We start from the raw sequence: 22,077 nt of genomic DNA on the forward strand, positions 1-22,077 counted from the left end.
CCCCATAGTAGGGGGAGAGATTAAGAATTGGGAGTGGACGTTGGACATGTTCAAGCATTTTATTTGCACTATGGCATGGGTTGAGCATGAGCTAAACTAAGAATAGTATCAACCATTTTCTAAGTTCAGGGGACATGTCTCCACCTCAAGTTGAGAAGGAGACTTTCCGTTTGTCTTCTCTCTGGTTTGGTACATGTTGAGATATATTTTTGAAGTGGAATTCGTAACATGCAGATTCGTTTGGATGCATAACTCATCTTGTATATCTTTCTTTTGTTTACCTGTTTTGAAAACTGATCATAGTCTACTTAATTGACTTGTCATGTGTTGGCGGAGAAAACTTTAACATGAGTGATACTTAACTTTCATCTAGACAGATTATGTTAACCCTTCCGGGGTGGGATGTTGCAGATTTATCAGATGGTTTGAAGGATATGTTTTCTGTTTTTAATCTAGTTTCCCTCCAGAATTAAGGTATTCGTGAACTTGGAAAATAAAGATTACACGGAACACAGGAACAGGCCTATGGGGCTTTAGCTGCGACTGAGACTTTGCGACAAGGTCAGGAAAAGCATAAATTTGGTGGTCTTACACCCCTTCATAACACTTTGGCAAATTGAAATTTTGTAGACTTGATCCTTTCGTCGATTGAAATTGTCTCCATAATGTTGGTGGTTACAATACAATACGAAGCATGGCCAGGTTCCGAAAAAGTATGTGCTTTGGTGTCGTGGCCAAGTTTGATCCTACTTTTCCTATTAATTCTTAGTAACATTTTGGTGTTTCAGCTGTGGATGTGGTGGGTACCAAATTAAACCTGCTCTCGTGATTGCAACACCTCGATCAGTTGTTGGATCTAGTTATGGAGACAATTTATGAGAGCTGATTTAGAACAGCTTCAGTTAATGGTCTTCAACTTCATAAATTATCATGTGCTCGGATCTCTTATTACAAAACATATGATTTCAGAATTTGTATCAGCCCTTAAACAACATACTATATGATATCAAAGGCATCTTAAATCATCTTGACCAAGAGAGAAGACAATAGCTTTGTATTTTTCATTACCTTCTATCTTCGGCAACCAAATTTTGGAAGTTAACATCACCAACCCTGAACAGGATATGATATGCTATATAAAATAGTAAAGGCATCCTACAACTATCCTGACCAAGAGAGGTGGAAAAAATAGCTATATATTTTTCATTAAACCCAATTAATGTCCAAGTCTTTTAGTTTCAGGAGCCACTTCTGTGTATCTTGAGAGACATAAGGTTTAGATGGTGAGTTCCCTTCCTCAGTGACATTTGCAGAAGCTGCGCTATCAGCATTCTTATCTTTCGAAAGGTTTCCTTGTCTGTTAGGATGCCTCACTTTCAGGGCTAGAAGCCGAGAAACTTCATGAAGTCCCCCCCATTTCTCCAATGCTCGAGCAATGTCGTACCGGCCTATTTAAAGGTAAAAACATCCAGAATATGAAAAGGGTATGCACAAGTCATATACGCTATCTTAAAATCAAGGATTCGTGGAAGATTTAAGACGTGCCAAAAATGTCAAATGGATGTGAACAAGTCCGTCAGGTCGTGATTATAATTTTAAATCATGGACTTGTGGGAGTATTTCCTGAAGGAAAAAAAAAGGATACCATAGGTTTAGCTTCAATCATAATCTTCTTATCTTTTCATTTAGACACACATTTCTCTCCATAAAGAACATCACAACTCCATCATCCAAACAGAAAATCGTAGTACATACCTGCACGCTCAAAAGACTTTCTACTAGGCATAAAAGATGGGTCCATTCCCCAGCTTCTCTGGAACCGATTTATCTGCAGCATAGAGAAGGACGTGATGTTATCATGTAAATGCAATGTAAGGAATATATTTGTTTTTTAGTGATGAACCTATATCGCAGATTGATGCCCACTGCAAATCGTTTGTTGCAAAGGTATGCAAGCTACTATAATAACTTGAGTTAATTTTTATATAGGCCTATGGGGACTTCAATTTTTTTTTCCTTTGTACCTTTTCTATTGTTAGTTTGTGATTCAGGTACTTGACAGATTTCATCGAAGTTGGGAGCGAGGAGGCTCTTTCATTGTGGGAGTGCAGAACCAAGCTTGCAATGGATTCGTCACTCCAACAGGATGTTTAGGCAAATAACTCAAAACATATTCATACAAACACATAAAAGTAACTAAAGATGTATGTAGATGTAATTGTTCTCGTCTTTTTCCTCTTTGATGTCAATTGGTTAATAGTGATTGCGACAAATTCATTGGTTTGGAGAAACAAAATAAAAAAACAAAACTTGAACTTGAAAGGTTTCCCCTAAAAAAACCCAAGCAAATAACTTACCTCTTCTTGCAAATTCTCAAGGTTATCCCAATAACCTTTTGGTTTGCGGTGCTTGTAAGCAAGAGACAGGTTCATCAATGTTGCGATCCTTCTGAATCCCCCCATACGTGTAATTGCCTTCTCAATATCCACTCTTCCGTGCTTCCGAAGTTGCTTTCTCATTGGCATAAATCCTTCCTGCCCATAGTCTGTTATAAATGTCAGAAGCTCAGCTTTAAGGATTTCTATGTCTCTCTGCAAGCCCGGGACCCGTGGTCTTTGCCGTGAAGGATATGGATTATCAAAATCAAAGTCTTTCTCAGGAAGCATGCTCTCATTAACACATATCTCTCTACCAGGTGAAGTCGTTTGCTCCTCAGAGTATATTGTATGGTCATAGGTCTCGAAAGAGTTTTGTGCTTCCCTTTTTTCAACATAGTCTCGAATGGCACACAAGTTTGATGGAAGATCTTCGTATATGACCTAATATTGTCAAAATTACCAACATGAAGTTTGTTAAGGCTCAAAACACTGCAACTTTGTCTTTATAATTGGAATATGAAATTTTGAATGGATGTAACCATCAAATGAAAACATGTACCATTATTGCGGTAGTGAATCCGCAAAGATATGATTTTCCTTTTTCAAACAGAATCATAAAAGAGTCATCTGAATATTGAACAGAAGACTACCTTGTAATGCAAGAAAATTTTGAAATAGGAGTGGATTAACATTCACAAACCTCTTCCATTATAGCTTCCGAAAGAAGAGAGTTCTGTTGCATTTTCGACTCCACGGAGTATTTCAGTAGAGTGTGATGATTTCCAAGTTGCTCCAGAAGCCATTTTCCCTGGAAAAAGTCGAAGTCTCCTTCAACCTGCTCAAAACTTATCTCCTGTTCAAGGTTTTCACATAAATCCAACACAACACGTGCATGGAGTACCATGTACAGTAAGCCCTTGCATCCTTCCTGAAAATTGATACAAACAGTGAATAATTTGATGAACGGAACTCTTCTGCCCAGGGGTGTTTCCCAAAAGTTTATTTAGTGGTTTCATTTACCATGTTACCATGGATATCCGATTTTCTTTCTTAAAAAGGCTATTAATCAAGTTACACACAAGGCCATAGTTTTCAATATTTCCTCTAAACCTGACAGAACTAATTCAAACTGGTCAAATCACATGTACAAGGACGACTGAGGGAAATAGCAAATACAGGACAAGGCATTCAGCAAGCAACATTAAACTATCCCCAAGGCCAGCCAAGACTCGGGCTTTCACATCAAGACTACATATAAAGCATTGGCACTATAATCAAGTTTCATTAGGATCATTGATCACTGATTCACTGCTATCCAACATTGATCACTTCTTTTTTGATTGACATGATAAATTTTCTGGGTTCGTACTTGATTAATCTATGGTTAGGCTTTTGATTGCTCCATTTTAGTGGTGAATCTACTGATTATACAGTGATCTCAAAACCGAACAGTGAAAATAACGTAGTAAGTCATTAAGGATGAAAGCATGGCTGCCAGCAACATTCCTAGCGATGTAGTTAATTATCTCTCTTGAGATTTATTCCTTCCATGACACATCTAATCAAGCTAATGTCTTTATGCTTAGACATATTACAGTGTGCATCTTCTATAACTGCGTAGTGCTTTGGCTCCAACACTTCTATGGATTTTGGAATGATTTTGGCACTACTCAATCAAAGAATGTAACATCTTTATTTTGACACACAAGGGCTTTATCAAAGATTCTCTTCTCCTTTTTCTACCAAAATTCCAGCCCAATTGAAATATCTTTCTAAATAACCAAATATATTTGAAAATAGTGATATTCGTCCATACCTGCAGAATGCGAACTTTGTTGTTGTCCCTTAATAAAATCTTACTGATTGCTAAATTTGGAACTATCCTGCCAAAAAATATGTCGATAAGGAAACAAGACTGGGAAGATAAAAGTAACATGGGAAAAAGACTTGCAAAAAATTTATAGCATGTAGATGTAGCTTTCTGATTCACGGATCATTTTAACAGAATGACCACTAAATGGCATAGCATATTTTGCTTTCTCATTTACACATCTCTTTTCCTTTTCCTTCGCCTTTCTTCTTTGTTCTTGTTAAAGCATCCAGCTCAAAACCAATTGGCAATGAATGGAGAGGCAGCCCAAGCTCATATACTAGGTTTGGAGGTTATATTTAACCAATGTGGGACAAGCTCTAACACTCCCCTGCACGTGCAACCCCTGACTCGCACGTGGTGAGGTAAACAAACGATTCAACAAATACGACAACAATCAACAACAAACAAGGTGGAACCAACCATCAATGACATAGTCTTGTCCAAAAGCCTCCGAAAACCTAGCTCTGATACCATGTTAAAGCATCAAACTCAAAACCAATTAGCAATGAATGGAGAGGCTGCCCAAGCTCATATACTAGGTCCGAAGGTTATATTTAAACAATGTGGGACAAGCTCTAACAGTTCTTATGTTGGTGACTTGCAACAATTTAAGAAAAGATCTGTTAGATAGTGACAGATACAATACAATGTCAGAATTATGGTTTTGTCATATCATGTCATGTGCTGAAGAGAGTTCTGTGAACTCCATAAATATGTATAAAGCTAACGCTCAAATTGTCCAAGCTCAAAAAACAAGTTTTATGCAAGTTCTTTACTTAAAAGTGCCGAGCTCTCCCCAAGGCTTGTGTACTTGCCTAAATAGTTTGCCCTTTGTTCTCCCTAGATTTCCACTTCTTTGGTCCTGTATGATCCTACTTTCTCTTGAGCTATGATGCACCGACACGGACACCGATACCGACACGGATCCCGAAACCGACACCGGGACACGGGAATTCTAAAAAAATGGGGACACGAACACGGCGGGGGACACGCCACGTGTATATATATTTATTTATATAAATAAATAAATAATTATTGTTTAGCACCTAGGAATTTTAAAAAATTATAATTTGGCCCCAAGTTTTTTTAAAAAAAATTACAATTTGACCCCAATTTTTTCAAAAATTACAGTTTGGCCCCTGCCGTGTTCCCATCGGTGTCCCCATGAAAAATTCAAATTAAATTATGGGACACGCCACGTGGCGTGTCCCGTACGTATCCCCGCGGTGTCCCCGTGTCCCCATGTCCGACACTACGATACCTCGACTTCTAGAGGTGTCGGTGCTTCATAGCAGTCTTGAGGTTCTACCTACTTATGCCTTCATGCCTGAAGCATATGATTAACACCCATTTCATTTCAAGCAACACACCAAGAAAGAGACTGTGTTTTGTAGGGGCCTTAGGCCCCGCAATATGCAAAAGTAACTCATGTTAGCATCTGAACTCGTATAATATTCAAGCGCACATAGTAAGAGGGACTGCCCATTGTACAAGTGTTTGATAGGCACCAAATTAAGTACCAAAAAAAAGATAGGCACCAAATCGTATTGTTGGGACCATTTCTACTTAACGACAAAAAGGACAGATAGAGATGTTCCGAATGTTCCATATTTTTGCTCTGGAGAATGACTTTTGTACAAAAGGGCTTTTGTATTGATATTTTAGGCGATTTCTTCTCTTCTTCATTTATGTTGCACTCCTTGGTGTAGCTCTTAATGAACTTCTCAAATATATGACTCCCATATAAACTGATTGTATGATATTTAATGAACTTCTCAAATGAACTCTAATGTGACTGGCATTCCCTATTTTCTCCACTCGAAATTCCCGACAATATTCAAAACTGTAGGAAGATTCATGCACCATGCGTCATTTTTTATGGAGCTTGGGGCCAAAGTCTAAAGATACTATTAATAGGATTGATAGAATCATTCCTGTGCATTGACATATATTAAAATTTCTCGAAAGCAATAAAAAATGACACTTACTCAGGGAGCCTCTCATAAGCAGTCAACACGTTCCATACTTCCTGCACGGAAGCTTTTATTGTTATGCTGGCAACAACACCGCGATGCACACCTCCATTTTCCTTCAGCCCAAAAGACCATTCTATGAGCAAGACTACTACAACATTTGAAAGACCAACTGAGATAAGAGTAGAGTCAATCAGTTACCAATAGTCCATCAAATCTACGGAGATGAACTTCATCCACAATACAAGGCCTATCGAGGTTGCAAACTTTCCCAAATACTCCCCAGTTACTGCTCAACTCACTAGAAGATGGGGACACACGAACAAATGAAGATGTGGCATAACCGTCTTCTAAATCTCCAGGAGAAAGTTTATCCTTCTCTGATATAGCACCGTCAATTCCTTTGCCAGGGGACATAGCCGTTGTACCCAAAATACTTTCTGTGACTGATGCATTCTGATTTTCTCCAAAAGTTTTCTCAGCTCTACAAGCCAACGCTTGAAGATTCACGGGAAGATCTGATCTGATAATCCTCTCTAAGAATATGGCAGGGAAGTTTAACCTTGGTATCACATTAACTTCATATGACAAAATTGTTGTTTCAGGCCTGTGAAAGGAAATAAGCAATAAAGTTTAAGGAACAATGAAAATAGATACTAAATGATTGTACTACGGCTCACATGGGCCAGACGTTCGGCCCATCGTCTCTTGAAGCCCATTTAGCAAACCTGGCATGGGAGCTCACGGGCCAGGCCAAGAGCTTTGTGTCCGGCCCATGAAGATAACTCAGTGGCCAGCGGGGACCCTATGTGGCGCCTTGGTGCCACGTACTGGACACGTGCGTTTGGCCATGTGCCCACCAAGTGTCACCCATGAGTCCATGACGTCGTGACGTCACGGGGCTCGTGCCTAGCACGTACTAACTTGGGAGCAAGTACACTCACTCTATAAAACCTAAGGGATAAACCATAAAGAGGACCATTTTCTAGATTTGAGATCTGTCATAATTTCCTCCTCACAATGTCTAACTTAGGCATGGGAGTGCCCTCCAGCTGACTACAGCAAGACAGCAGTAACTAGTTCCCTGTTTTGTAGGTTACCTAAGAGGCTAAGAGAAGGAGGGAGCTACTCGAATGAGAGGATCCGACCACTCAATTCCTCTCCTTTCCTCTTTTAGCTCCATAAGTGTGGGAGTTCGGTTAATCGGGATCTTGATCGTGAGTGGGTTCCGGCTCCTTCCTCCGTTGCTCCGCACGCTCTCCGCCGGTCCTGCAACAAGTCACTAGGGTTGTGGAAGCCCAGTGACCCTCCGACGATCAAGTTAGATCTTGGGAGAAGTGTGTAGGTCTAGGGTTAGGGTAGACTGGCATACCTCTTTAGGTTAGAGTCCTTTTACTTTTATAGACCTCGCTTTGCTTGGCCTCCAAGTAAGCGCGTAGAGTGTACGCTGGGGTAACCACCTCGGGTGACGTCATAGGTGACGTGTAGGATAAAGCGGTTATGAAGCACGTGGCCAGGTCAGCCCCAATGATCATCTTCTTGTGACCGTTTAGGGTCCCTTGTAATGACCGTCTTCCCGTATGAGGGCTCGGGATTCCCAGGTTGGGCGTACTTCCGCGCCCTGTAATAGCGGCAAAGCCTGGCCTGATGCTTCTTATTGAGCGGTACTCCGATGGGTCCCTGAGGAGTCCTTGGTCTCTACGTCCAACATGGGCCCAGGGGATCCACTTGGTCGCGCCCGGTGTCTTTATGGCTCGGTGAGTGGTCCGAGCCCATTTCTAGGGCCACTACAATAGCTCCTCAACTCGCTTGAGCGTCTTCCTCGAGCTCGGGGGAGTTGATAGTGCCCCTTCTTAGCCGTATTGCTAGAGGCCTCTGACAACATTTAACCAAAGCGGAGGGCGCCTTAGGTACTCGCCCGGAGCGTAGCCCCAACCCTAGGAGCCATGTGTCAATCATCGCTTGGTTGTCTTACGGTGGTAGGTGCCTCGGCACGTGCCATGTCAGTTGATTGGTATGATACATCCCGTCGGGGACACGCGTCAGCCACCTAGTGGCTCGATAAGCGGCGCCCCGACCCCTGCACAGGCTTTCGGTATGGACCATACGATACTTGCCACATGTCGAAGATCCAACGGCTCAGGATGCGTTGCTTCGTTTCCCGCACACCAAACCTCTTCGAAATCCTTCCCTATATAAGGGTAGGAGGAGAGAGAGAATCACTCATCTTTCTCTCTGTCTTTCATCGTTGCTGCTGCTGCTTCGTTCCTCAGAGCTCTAGATCGATTTCAAGGGCGTTTCTGCAGTGGATCTTCTCACAAATCTCAAGTATGCGAATCTCCTCGCGTTTGAACCATTTTCTAGCCGCGATGAGGCGGGGAATGCCGTTTTCGTCATCTGAAACATGATAGGCACTATTCATTACATTGTTCATGTTCTTCTCGAGGCCTATATGCTTCCCGAGGCCATCGACTTCCTTCTCGGCCCCAAGGGTTTTTCCCGAGGAAGAATATCTTGCTACATATCACCTGTGACTGGAGGTTCCGAGGAGTTGTGGCAATCCGTCCCGAGCGTTAGATTTTTTAACACCCCTAAACATGTAGCTAATGGGTCTTGCATAACCCTTTTTGCTAGGTTCGGGCGGATGGTCATTGATATCTCCTCTGAAAGTTCCAGTAGTTCGATCTCCTCTCCTGCTGACGACGAATTAGTGCAAGAAGCTCTTTGGATCCGAGCGTTTTTCCGAACTCCGATTGATTACATAAAGTCCTTTAATCCTTCAAGCGCCCCACGTCCAATCACACCATTCGGGCCTCTAGAGATGGAGGTTCCAAGCACATCCGATCATGGTCCGGGGCCATTTGCTGATGCCCCGGAGGAGGTTCTGGGGCGTAGGAGGCCGGTAAGATCGTGCCCCTATTAAAACAAGTTCTTCGGCAGCGCACCGGGCTCCTACGAGGAATTTGTGAGGACCTATGGCATTCCTTTAGACGTCCAGGTTGCTGCCCACGACCGACCCCCGTCAACTGTTGCACCATCCAGGGGAGCTAATCTTTCCCCTTATGGCCATCATCGAGGGTGGGATCAGGTTCCCCCTTCACCAGTTTGTGCGCCGAGTGCTCCGGACATTGTCTCTTACCTCTTCTCAACTCTCGGTTAATTCTTACCGGGTTATAACAAGTGTCACAGAGCTGAGGATGAGGTATAATCTGACATTCGGTTTAGAGGAGCTCTTCGGAGTATTCCAGGTTGGGGTTCACTGTGATTATGACTGTTGGTATCTATCCTGTCGATTGGGATATGACGAGTTTCTGATTGATCACCTGCCTGACTCCGAGGAGTGGGCAAGTCTTTACATCGCGGTAACTGGGAACTTCATGTTTGGGCCCGGTGAGAGTCCTGACACGGCAGTTCAATTTGGGACCGGCCAATCTGGTTAGTTGATTTTCCGTTCTTACGTCTCGGATCTATTTGCTCTCCTTTATGTAAGTGCTGATTCCTTATTTTGGTGATTTCCCGCAGGTGAAGGGGTCGTGCAAGATTACAGGTCGAGAGCGACTTGGGCCCTGATCACCGCTGTTTACGCCATCCCTCTCCCACACCGACTCGTGCCGAAGCTGCTCGGTTACATCCCCACGTATACCAGCCATTTGAAAAAAAAGCCGAGGCAACAAGGGGTCCGAGGGCAGGAAAAGGAGGAGGGAGAGGAAACGATAAAGGCCGAGGAAGAGGGAGGGTACTTGGTGAAGCGGAAGCTGAGGCAGGCAATTCTCCCCCTCGGGGCGTGATTCGCGAGGCGGTACATCGTGAAACTCCCGAGCGGCCTGGGTTGAGCGGGGAGATGATGCGCCCTACGAGAGTGGTAGAAAACTTGAGGAGGACGAGGGATTAGGGCGTACGAGCCTAACTCGGGGCAATAGATGCAGGGACCTCCTGGGCCACTCCCATTTCGCTAGAGGAACCATCGAACAAGAGGGCGAGGACCAAGACGGGGGATACCGCTCGGCACGATGATAAGGATCCGATCATTGTTTCGGAGGAGGAGGAGGAACGGGAGGAGCAAGGCAGGTCCGTCGAGGGAGAGTCTGAGGCAAGGTTCAGGCGAGAGATATCCCGTGGGCCCTCGAGTTTCGTTACTACTGCGGTCGGCAGATCCACCACGCTGACTGCTCGTCTCGGAACATCGGGGTGGCCTATGGGATACTCAAGGCCTATATACTACCAAAAGATGCGAGCTCGTCTCCGGTACCACGGACGACATAGTCAGGGAGATGGCTTAGTTGCTTCTGATGGTATGCTTTCTTGTTTCCACTTTTCTTTTTGTGAATGCCGAGCTTTTGTAATGGGCTTACGCTTCCTATTGATAGGCTGGTGCTCGGGCTATGGCGATTCGGGATAGGTACACGGAGCAGGCTTCTGAGATCATGGAGTTGAAGCAGGCTTTGGCGGGGAGAGAGGAAGATCTGAAGGTGGCTCGGGAGGCCTGTGATCTTTACCAAACGGATTTTGAGAAGGTCGAGCGGGAGAAGTAAACCGTTAAGAACCGAGCCACAAAAACCAAAGAAGATCTGACTACCCTAAGAGCCGTCCGAGCCTAGGAGATCGAGGCTGCAGGCAACAAAGGCTACAATGAGGGGTTTGACAAGGCTGCGGTGAAGTACAAGAAGCAAGTTTGAGAGATCGAGGCTGATTTGCATGCCAACCGTTTTCGAGACAGTATGCGGTATGGTTATGAGCAGTTACTTGGAAGGCTTGAACTTCACAAGGACTCAGAGCTCTGGGTCATCCCTGAGCCTCCTTTAGAAGAGCTCGTGCTCCCCGAGGAAGAAGACTAGGAAATTTTGAACCCCAAGAACCAGGCCGATCCTAACGCTGATGTTGCCCCCGACGCTTAGAGTAACTCCTTTCCCCTTCTTGAGAAACATTTGAATTCTGAACAAACTTTTTACTAGACGGCTCCGTACATTTGGAGTTTGTCGTTCCAAGGTTGTGTAATTAATTTGGGTGTGACTGACGCCGAACGATTGGCCTAAGCCAAATCACTGTAATAGTTAAGTAGGATTGGCGCCGAACAATTGGCCCAAGCTAGGTCCTCGGTAGGCTTTTACTCGTACTTTATGCCTTGTTTTGCACTTTTGCACATAAATGCCTTTATTTCCAATCACTGTGTTTTATTCTGAAATGCTTGTTTATGTTTTTTATCCTTGTTAGAGTATGCCTGTGCCCCCTGTTTTAGGTGAGCTTGTTAGGCATGTGAACAAGTATTAACCGAAGCATAATCAGTTGATCAAACAATTGAGAACAAACGATTGAGAAAATTTAATTTCCAGTGCCCCCTGCTTTGGGTGAACCTGGTGAATGCACTGGCAGGTTTGTGCCGAAGCATGAACGAATACTGAGTCAAAATTTAATTTTTATCTTTGGTGCCCCTTGCTTCAGGTGGGTCTGTTCGGATCCAAGCAAGTTGAAACCGAAGTAGTTGGACAAGAAATTTTAAATTTCCCATGCCCCTTGCTTTGGGTGAGGTTGCCTTGGTTTTCTGACGGGATTGCCCGAAGCACGGTGTTTGACAAGAGCGTCGCGCTTTGGTCAAGTCTGCTAGGGGATGAGACAAGGCTTGACCAGCGCGCGCTAGTTCAACTGCCCCTGCCTTGGTTAATGGTCTAAGCTGACCATTGACCAACAGGTGGCACCTGGAACAATGTGCGTTGGACTTGAACCAATGCAGCAAGTAGGGTTTTGGTTAGGTTTAAAAGGGTGTCGAACACTCAAAGCTCAACCACTCGACATTCCCGGGGTGCTCTCGATCCGTTTCATCATTGGGGAATCAAAAACCGAAAGTAAACTAATCTAGAAACCAGATTGAGGTGTCTACAGATTCTGCAATGGGTGACAAGGTAGCCGAGGAACTTGCCCGAGCTCACCTCGAAGGTGCATTTTTCTGCATTGAGGCACAACTTGTGTTTCTTGAGGATAGCAAAGGCTTCGGTGAGGTGAGCCAGGTGGTCACTTTCGAGCATGCTTTTAACGACCATATCGTTGATGAACGCCTCCATCGTGTCGCCAAGTAGTCGCTCGAACATTTTAGTGATCATCCGTTGGAATGTAGCCCCTACATTTTTGAGACCGAAGGGCATGACTAGGTAGACGAAGATACCATGCGGGGTTATGAAGGTGGTTTTGTCGACGTCGTCCTTGCTCATTGCAATCTGGTGGTAGCCTCGGTATGCGTCTATGAAACTGAGTTGGGCGTGCCCTGAGGTGGCGTCGACTAGCTGGTCGATCTGAGGCGAAGGGAAGCAATCCTTCGGGCACGCATCGTTGAGGTTGGTGCAGTCGACACAAACGCGCCATTTTTCGTTCTTTTTCTTCACAACAATAGTGTTTGCCAGCCATTTTGGGTACTGAACTTCTCAGATGGCTCCTGCATCTAGGAGGCATGCGACCTCCTCTATGAAGGCCTCTGAATGTATCGAGGAGGACCGCCTCACCCTCTGTAAGACAGGACGCCTATCCTTATCGACGTTAAGCTTGTGACAGATGAACGAGGGGTCAATCCTAGGCATTTCGTATGGCGTCCAAGCAAATACCTCGATGTTACTTTTGAGGAAATTCACCAATTGATCCTGCTCCGTGTCACCGAGGGATGACCTGACAAGAAAGAATCGGGAGCCATCCTCATTGATGGGAACGAAAATTAGATCTTCAATAGCTTTATCGTCGACCTTTCTTCTGACGTCTTCGAGCACTGGGGCGTCGGGGACCTCGATGAGGTTTACCCGAGCTGTCTTTTTGTTACTTCAGACAACATTGACATAGCATTGTTTAGCGACAATCTGGCCACCATAAAGGTCTTCCTGACGGCCGTAAGCGCCGATGAATCGGACGACCTGGTGATAAGTGGAGGCGATAGCCTTCATTTTGTGAAGCCAGGTGCATCCGACGATGGCGTTGTAAGGGCTCGGAATATCTACCACGATGAACTCCATCTGGTGTGTCACCGACCCAGCACGGACGGGAAGGGTGATCTGTTCAAAGGGCCATACCGGGGCTTCGTTGGAACCAACAAGAGGGACCTCGGTAGGCCGGAGGTCAAACTCCTAGAGCTTCAAATCCTTGAACAAAGAATAGTACATTATTTCCGCCAAACTGCTCTGGTCGACGAAGACATATTGAACGTTAAAGGCTCCGATGCACAATATTACCACGAGGGCGTTGTTGTGTGGGAACTGGACTCGGTCCAGATCTTTCTCGGTGAATGAGATTATCCACTTAGAGCCATCGTCTGTGCGAGCACGGTTTGGCTCGGGATCTACCAACATGACTTCTTTGGATAAAGAGGCTTTATTAAGTTCGGTGTGGATGATCCGTGCGGCCTCGGCATCCATGGGACCATGGATGACGTGGATTGTTTGAACCTATTCTTTGGTTTGGCCTACGACCCGTTGTGCCAGAGACCAAGTTTTCTCATGGTCAATGAGATTACCGAGGTGACCGCCTGCGACAAGCTGCTCCAAATAAGCCTTGAAGGGCTTGCAAGCGGTGGTGAAGTGGCCTTGCTCGTTATGGTAGTTGCATCGAACAATCGGGTTCTTGATCTTCCCGTTCTTGGTGCCAAGCTTTTGGTTTGGGATAGAAAAGAAGGGCTGGTCCTTAACTTGGTCAATGATCCTGTAGATTGGGATGGTGAAGACGGTTTTTTTGGCAATAAAATCGATGGGCTTCGGTCCCTGCTTCGGTGCTTGCTTTATATTGTTGACCTGTTTCTTGGGGGTCGGGACATGCGTGACGCCCGTGATGACAGCCAAGGCCACAGAGACCTTCGCACCTACGGGCTTCCTTAGATTCGATTAGTTGGCACCACCTTTCGATGTGCGTCATGAGCTCCTACATGGACCTCGGTTTGTTCCAAGCAAGATCATCGTATACTTGCTCATCTTGCGAAGTGAGGCCGAGCTTAAAGCCTCGGGCCGAGATGACCTCGTCGCATCCTTCGATCTAGTTAAAGAGTTCCCAGTAGCGGCCAGCGTACTGGCGAAGCGTCTCGTCGCTTCGCTTGTGCAATGCGAGGAAGGAGTCGATTTCCTTTGTGTGCTTGTTACGAACCGAGCCATGAAGGCGTCACAAAGGGAGTCGAATAAGGAAATGGATCTGGGAGGCAGTTGGTTAAACCATGTAAGACCTAGATTACAGAGGCTTGCGGGGAACACTTAGCATAAGAAAGCGTCGTTCGTGGGGCCATTCTGGATGAACAGAGACATGACGAGCTTGTACTGCACCAGGTGAGTGTAGGCTTCGGACTTGCCGTTGTACTTGACAAACTTGGGTTGGGTGACTTCTTTTTTTTTTGGGGGGGGTGGGGACTGAATCAATCTCTCTAGTAAACAGAGAGGTCGTGAGTCTCTCCAAACGCGCATCGTGATAAGGTCGGATCGAACGGTCAGAGTCGTTTGGACGCTCGGTCGCGGTTCGCTTTTTTGGTGTGAGATGGTCCGACTTTGGGTAGGCTTTTGGTTTCGGAGGAACGCTCCCTGACTTCTGGGGGGGGTGTTTGCACCGGTCCTTTTTGCTTTCGAACCTATAGCTATCGCAAGAGTGGTGCTCGAGGCGCTCAGTGACTGGGCTTCTTTCACGTCTGTTTTTGAGGCGTTCATGGTATCCCTTGGTTTGATCTCCATGAGGCTGTTGTCCTCTCTTGCGACCTTCATGTAGCTAGGGGTGGGTTCGGTGTGCCCCCCGGCTCTTCTTGATGGAATGAGTGGAGGGGCAGAAACACTTCCGAGCCTTTGAAAAGCGGATTGTTTCCCAAGGTGCCTTTTAGGATCCGGTTTAGGAGATCAGGAGCGTTCTTCACGCTGCCCTGTCTGTCACACTCTCGATTTTCAACATAATAACATTTAACATCTCGAAAAGGAAATCATCATAATATACATATTAATACCCCTAGAAGACCCTTCCATAATCCAACAAAAGAGTACGGTCAAGTTCAAGAGTTTACAATAATGGCACTCCGGCCCCAAATTGCCAGAGATTTGTCAAAAAGAGGATTTAGAGTTACAAGATTCCCAAAGGCAAAAGAATATTAATTGAAGTTACAATTACATCTTTTCAAAAGACAATATACGTAAGATGCTAGAATAACTTCTCAATGTCAGCTTTCAAAAGATATGAAGTCAAACATGCACTCCATGTACTCCATGTAAATGTCCTTGGGATGTACTTGAAAATAATGATAGGGTGAGCTACACTAACCCAGTAGAGATTACGATGCTCAAGCTATATGCAAATGAGATGATCAATGCACCGGAAAGAACATAGACAACAACAACAAAGCTTTCCATATGAACAAGAGCAAGAATACAAGACTTGAGAACCAACATTGTTCATATACACGTAGCTTAACAATCTCTAAAGTTCTTCGTTTTCATTATGTCACATGTTTCGATTTCATTTCCAGGCATTAGGGACCCCGTGAGTCCCATATTCATTCCGGCATCATACCTTACGGTGGATCCGTGGCTTTCTTGTGCACTTCCGGGCATTAGGGACCCCGTGCGTCCCGTTTCCAGCATCACACATTATGGTGGATCCGTCTCTTTCTTTGTATCATTCTATCGTTCTCAATTATGATCTCCGTTTCACAAGCCTCAAAATCATAGAGCACAACATATGTCAAGTCCGTATCATTCATAATAACATGCCACAATGCTCACATATTCACCCGAATGCATAGACAACGAGCGAGTACCGTATTCATTTAATCTACACTTTTCTTTGTTACAACGAGAGCCAAAGGAGTGGGGATGATCAACGAACCATTGATATACAAGTAATCAAGCTTAGAGGTCGTTTGAAGCCGTTCAAAAGGTGTTAGAAGTGATCAAGGATCAAAACAATCAACGGGGAATCAGCATTCTCAAAACTGTCACTAATGGCATTGGTATAGCGGACTGTTTTCCCAGAAGACAGATTGGAATCGATACCTCAAAAATGAGGTATCGATACCCAACAATTACGAGCAGAAATTTCCAGATTTTCAAGGGCAAGCACAACAAAGAAATCCAACAAACTAAGGCACGATTTAGGCACAAAATCAACTCATAAACACATAGAATGAGCAAGAAATCCCTACCTCGATTACTAAGGCCGAACCCAAAGAGATCAATCAAGCCCTAACACTTCAAACCTCGAAATCATCCAAGAATACTCCTCTCCGAGCTTACTCCAACGAAACCCAAGGTTGAAAGCCCGTGAGGATGATGATTTGGTGAAGGATCTTGGTGAGTTTTTAACTTGGAGTGGAATTTTTGAGTGAGAGGGTGAGAGAGAGAGAGAGAGAGAGAGAATCCATAGAGAGGGAGAGAGAAACGTGAGATAAAGAGAGAGTGAGATGGGTTGTTTTATTCTCCTACACACACACTCTCTTATGTACTAGTACACACACAAATCACACTAGCACTCCCTCAAGTAACAATCTTATCACATAAGCCCCAAATCAGATAAACTCATAACATTTTCCATCTTTTTCTCAATTTCTAACATCAAATAAACCTTTAAATTATTTCCGAAAGTACGGGTCCTTACATTGTCATTCTGACGCGGGCCACCTCTTTTGGTGGGTCGAGGCAGTCTTTTGCCGAAGGCCTTGACCAATGTTCCACCAAGAGGGCCTTGACCAATGTTCCACCAAGAGGGCCCCTCCACGGTTGTGGGGCGGGCTGTGGTGGCTCCTTCGCCCGTTGCCGCTCGCGCCGGAATGAGAAAGAGACATCTGAAGGAGGCATTTGATCTCCACCAGCTCATCCCGAATGTGTATCCATCACCGTTGTGAGGTTGTCAATCTTACACTCCAGGTGACGGATGTAAGTATGGATTTCGCTGGACGCAGAGCCGTCTAGCGTCGAGGAGCCGACTCCAATGGGATTGGCGGTGATGGAGACGTGTTGCTTGCCTAGGGCGTTGGCTCCTCCGGAGCCCAGAGTGAGAGCTCTAAGGGGTTTGAGTCTGGCCTTCACGTCGTCGATAGGTGGGTCCTGTACCACCACCATCTTGGTTCAGGAATTTGAAAGGAGTTTTAGGAAGGAGAAGAAAAGGAACGCTGAGAAAGCGGTCAGATCCCCAACAGAGTCGCCAATTGTGGGGGTTTGGTTAATCGGGATCTTGATCGTGAGTGGGTTCCGGCTCCTTCCTTCGCTGCTCCGCACGCTCTCCACCGGACCTGCAACAAGTCACTAGGATTGTGGAAGCCCAGTGACCCTTTGACGATCAAGTTAGATCTAGGGAAAGGTGTGTAGGTCTAGGGTTAGGGTAGAACGGCATACCTCTTTAGGTTAGAGTCCTTTTGCTTTTATAGACCTCGCTTTGCTTGGCCTCCAAGTAAGCGGTGGAGGATACGCTCGGGTAACCGCCTCGGGTGACATCATAGGTGACGTGTAGGATAAGACAGTTACGGAGCACATGGCCATGTCAGCCCCAATGATTATCTTCTTGTGACCATTTGGGGTCCCTTTTCATGACCGCCTTTCCATATGTGGGCTCGGGATTCCCGGGTCGGGCGTACTTCCGCGCCCTGTAATAGCAACAGAGCTCAAAGCTCGGCCTGATGCTTCTTACCGAGTGGTACTCCGATTGGGGACCTAGGTCGCTACGTCCAACATGGGCCCAAGGGATCTACTTGGTCGCGCCCGGTGTCTTTATGGCTCAGTGAGTGGTCCGAGCCCATTTCCGGGGCCACTACAATAAGCGTTGACTATGTCCTAAGCCCTCACTATCAAGGTCCTCCCTTGGCCTATAGAAACCTTTGTTCAAAGAACAAGGTTGTATTCTAAGCTTAAAAGGATACAACAATAATCATACCATCTAATCCCTAATCAATGGGGGTATGAGCAGGGGAGGCCAAGAAACAGACCTAACCTATGGCAATATATGCAAAAAGTGGCTGCTCTAAAAAAGTTTCACCAGTGAAATAGCGGCCGCAATAAACCTCCAAAAATCGAGAAACTCAAGGGACGTTAACAAAGGGCAGGTCTAGTGATCTGATTCAATTTTTGTGCTAATTGCGTTGCTTCCTTCATTTAGAATCTAGAGCATCAGTAGTGCAAGGAATGAGGAAATTATTTGTGTGGTGCATCTTCCACTTAAAAGTTTTGATCAATGTTGAGTGTGGTGAACATTACCTTTTTCCAAATTTCACAGACCATTTTCCTTCAAACTTCTTGAAATCACCATCAACCATGGAAAAATGGAGATCACGGTCATTAGCCTACACTATCAACAATTTTGAGTTATAATCTTTGACAAGAAATTAAAAAATTATGAACTGTTGCAATTTTGTGTGATACATGTTTAAAGGATGAAGATAATGCCACAACGACTTTTACTAGTGCCACGATTTGGTCATGTCTTTTTACAGTTTTACCCCTAATCCTTGTCTCTCATCTCTCTCTGACAAACCCACACACGTCTTTGCCTGCTCCTTTTCTCACTCCCTCACATTTGCTCCTTTTTTCTATTCCCATTCCAATCCAGCTACTCGTTTTTTGAAAAATCGATGGAAAGGGCAATGGAATTGTGATTGATCAGATATCTTTTGCTTCCATTTTGGGATACAAACCCATCTCCGTGCCGCCAACTATGAGTAAATAGACACCTTTCTTTTTTCTTCATAACAAAAAGTGATTAATCATTTAAATCGGGCAACGTTTATCAATACAGTCATCACCAAATTTCTATCTTGATCTAGATTTCTGTAGTTTAACACATGGAAAATGTTGCTGCTCTCTGGTAATTATCCGTTTGCATTCATCGTCCTAGGTTCGGGACAGGGATTAATTGAAGCATCAAAAGAGATTGAATGGAGCAAGGTTTTTGTTTTTTTTCACAGTCAACAGTGAGAGAGAGAGAGAGAGAGAGTGGCTGAAACTCGGCCATGTGGCGGCAGTCAATGAGGATTGAAGGCAAGGTGAGCAGGAACACAAGAGCACTTTGGTTGCTCTGCTCTGTAGACCCGAAACAAAAATTGGAAGAAAGAGAGAGAGAGAGAGACGTGGAAAAGTTTGCTTTACAGCAGGTAAGGGTATAGCAGTAAACGAAGAAAACATGTCGTGGCACTAAAAATATGTGTCGTGGCATTATCCTCGCCCATGTTTAAATTGCAAAGTTGAAGATAGCAAAATAAGACAGTGAAAAATGTTTCAAGATTACAAAAGCAGCTACGCAGACACAAACTATCAAACTGCCACTGAGGATATTAATTGTGCTTAGGAGGTGTTGGCGACATAATCATGTTTACATGTTATTCGTAGCACAGCAATATTAAAATTCACATAAATTTTAGCTAAAGAGTCTCACTGAGTTCAAAACTTCTTGGAGATCCAAGACAACGCGGGCTTCGATATGCCAGTATAATGCCCGTTGCAAGCCTCTTTGCTCCAGCCATATGCTCCCAGGATGTGGGCAGGGAATTCTCCCACTGACAATTATGTAGCAAAGTCAAGTAAAAAACACAAAATTTTCTAGAATATTGTAATAGAGAATCTTGATACAATAAATGGACTAAGTAACAAAAAACAATGCACACAAATAAGGTTAACATATATAAAAGAATTGTAAGAAAGAAACATTCGGATAGTAAATTCTACTTTCGTTTCGTCAAAATCGTATCAATTGGTTGAAAGGCTTGAAAGAGTAACAACATTGTAGTTGCACTTGACAATGTGTCTGTTATGAAATATATTTTTCATATTGAAAAAAAAATATTCGCAAACATTGGTCGAAAAATATATTAAGGGTGCAAGAGTCATTGTACTATGTCACTATGTTCTATCTCCTCCATTATGAATACAATGTCTCTATTTAGCATTCTCATTACCCAATACACTTTTCTCTTTCTCTCTAACAACCTGGTATCAGAGCAGAGCGGTGATAATCTTCACCACCCTCTCCAATCATCCTCCCACTCTCACCACTCACCCTCTGCCACACTCAACCTTTGTCCACCATCGTTGGATATAAATTTGGGTCCCAATCCTTCAAAGACGTTCATGTCAGAGGGAAAAACCAAAAAAAGGCCTGAACACTTTGTGGATCGATCATACAACTATCACTCTCCCATCAGTGTGCACTTATTCAATGTGCAAATGCATAATCCAACAGTGTTGCTTCCTTAATTCCACAGGAATTCCGAGGGTCACTCCACAGTCCATTCCATAGTTTTTAATGATCCAACCATCCAAGTACTTCTCCGACCTATTTTTTGCGATTCCATTTCACCCCGCTCTCTCACACAGGAACTACCAAGTTATGAGTACTAAGGCACTAAATCCTACTTCCTTACCTGGGACCCCCTCCCAGACAAGTCCAAATAGAACCGACCTGGAATGGAATATCATAACTGTTTGCATTTGATAACAAAATTTAGGTACCCATTTGGCCATTTCACCTTCGAAATCCATCTACTTCATTTCGATTCACTGATCTCCTCTGACTAAAAAGATATCCATCTATGATCAACAGTAAACCCTTGAATAGTGCGATATCACAAAATAACCACTTGTAACATAATTCCGCACGAAACACAAACAATGTGCACAACATGCTTGCGTGTCACTGTTTCATTGGCTATTGGATGAGATGTTATTTTACAGCAACCAATAAAACGACGACAAGTCATCATGTTGTGTATATTCTTGCGTACTATGTTGTGTTAACGGACTTTTCCCACATAGATATATGCAATTATTCCACGTAAAATATAGTATTTACCTAGATACAAGGTTGGGGATGAAATCAGCAAGCCTCTCATAATCAGTTAGAGCGTTCCAGACCGATCCGATATCGGCATTCACGAGTATTTGGGCCTGAACTCTTCGTTCGCGCCACGATATCACCTCCACCTCGCAATTCACCTTTCTCTCTCCTCCTCCTTCTTCGACTATTTGTTCCCTCTGTCTTGTACTGCAATTGTTTTCACCATTTACCAAACGCTCATTGTCTCCGGAGTTCCAGTTGGAGCTGATAGTAGAAGACGAGAAGACTACGCATTTGTCGCGCAGACAAGAGTTGGGCTGAGAATAATAAGTAACAATTTGGGGGCTTGTTTTGGGAGAGAAGTTGAGTGGGAGTAATGCGTGGGTTAGGTTTGAAGCCTTGCAGGAGACCATGAAGAGAGAGAGAGAGAGAGAGAGAGAGAGAGAGAGAGAGAGTTGTTCTTCGAAGTGAGGAGCTAGGGTGCGATTTTTACATGTTTCAGACCGTTAATTCTCAACCACGAGCGTCGGTTGGTTTTTGTCTTTTATTGGCAGATAAATGGGTGGTCCAAGTTCCACTCACACAGATAAATTACATTAACACCCCTAAAAAGTTCTGAAATATCACTATCATACCCTTGATTCCTTGAAGTAACACTGCAACCCCTTGTTTTGTAAAAATGTTTTTATCTTTGGTCCATTTGACAATCAAATCGACATGACAAGAACAAAAACCATCCTAAGTGGAAAATTTTCCCTCAAAAAACGGCTGGAAAGCAATTTTAGCAAAACGTTTTTTTTCTCTAAAAAAACCTTTATTTATATATCTTTTTTTTTTATTTAAACATCTTTTGTTTGTTACTGTAATATTTACTTAATTTGTATACACATCAGTCACACATTTGACTTGGGTGGAGCATATGCAGAGCCAGCCCTGATTGGTTGAAGCTCAAGGTGAAGCCACTTTAGGCCCCAAAAAATATACAAGTTGTAGGTACTCCTCCAACTTTGGTACCACTTATAATAGTCCAACAAAAATGACCCCATATTTAATTCACTTTAAGCCCTCAAAAAATCAAGGCCAGTCCTGAAGATATGTGTCCAAC

At 44.1% G+C, this 22,077-nt stretch overlaps 1 protein-coding gene across 4 annotated transcripts; it reads right to left on the reverse strand.

Annotated features, from left to right (window-relative positions):
• Positions 1-1,039: 1,039 nt before the first annotated feature.
• On the reverse strand, positions 1,040-21,495 carry LOC131303587 (uncharacterized). 4 transcript variants are annotated; one of them, XM_058330526.1, is made up of 11 exons: positions 20,988-21,494; positions 19,575-19,695; positions 18,401-18,486; positions 6,426-6,831; positions 6,240-6,340; positions 4,672-4,715; positions 4,195-4,256; positions 3,079-3,306; positions 2,358-2,819; positions 1,756-1,828; positions 1,040-1,448 (listed from the first exon to the last, which is right to left on the reverse strand). In XM_058330526.1, exons 1-11 carry the CDS (start codon positions 21,383-21,385, stop codon positions 1,207-1,209), a joined length of 2,223 nt encoding a protein of 740 aa, XP_058186509.1. In that variant the 5' UTR covers positions 21,386-21,494; the 3' UTR covers positions 1,040-1,206. The 4 variants fall into 4 exon arrangements, with proteins under 4 accessions (XP_058186509.1, XP_058186510.1, XP_058186512.1 ...); XM_058330528.1 differs by lacking the exon at positions 1,040-1,448 and adding an exon at positions 1,470-1,623 and having other exon boundaries at positions 20,988-21,495; XM_058330527.1 differs by lacking the exon at positions 4,672-4,715 and having other exon boundaries at positions 4,195-4,261; positions 20,988-21,493.
• Between the last annotated feature and the right edge of the window lie 582 nt (positions 21,496-22,077).

Source organism: Rhododendron vialii, chromosome 10a, assembly GCF_030253575.1.
Source record: "Rhododendron vialii isolate Sample 1 chromosome 10a, ASM3025357v1".
NCBI lineage: Eukaryota > Viridiplantae > Streptophyta > Magnoliopsida > Ericales > Ericaceae > Rhododendron > Rhododendron vialii.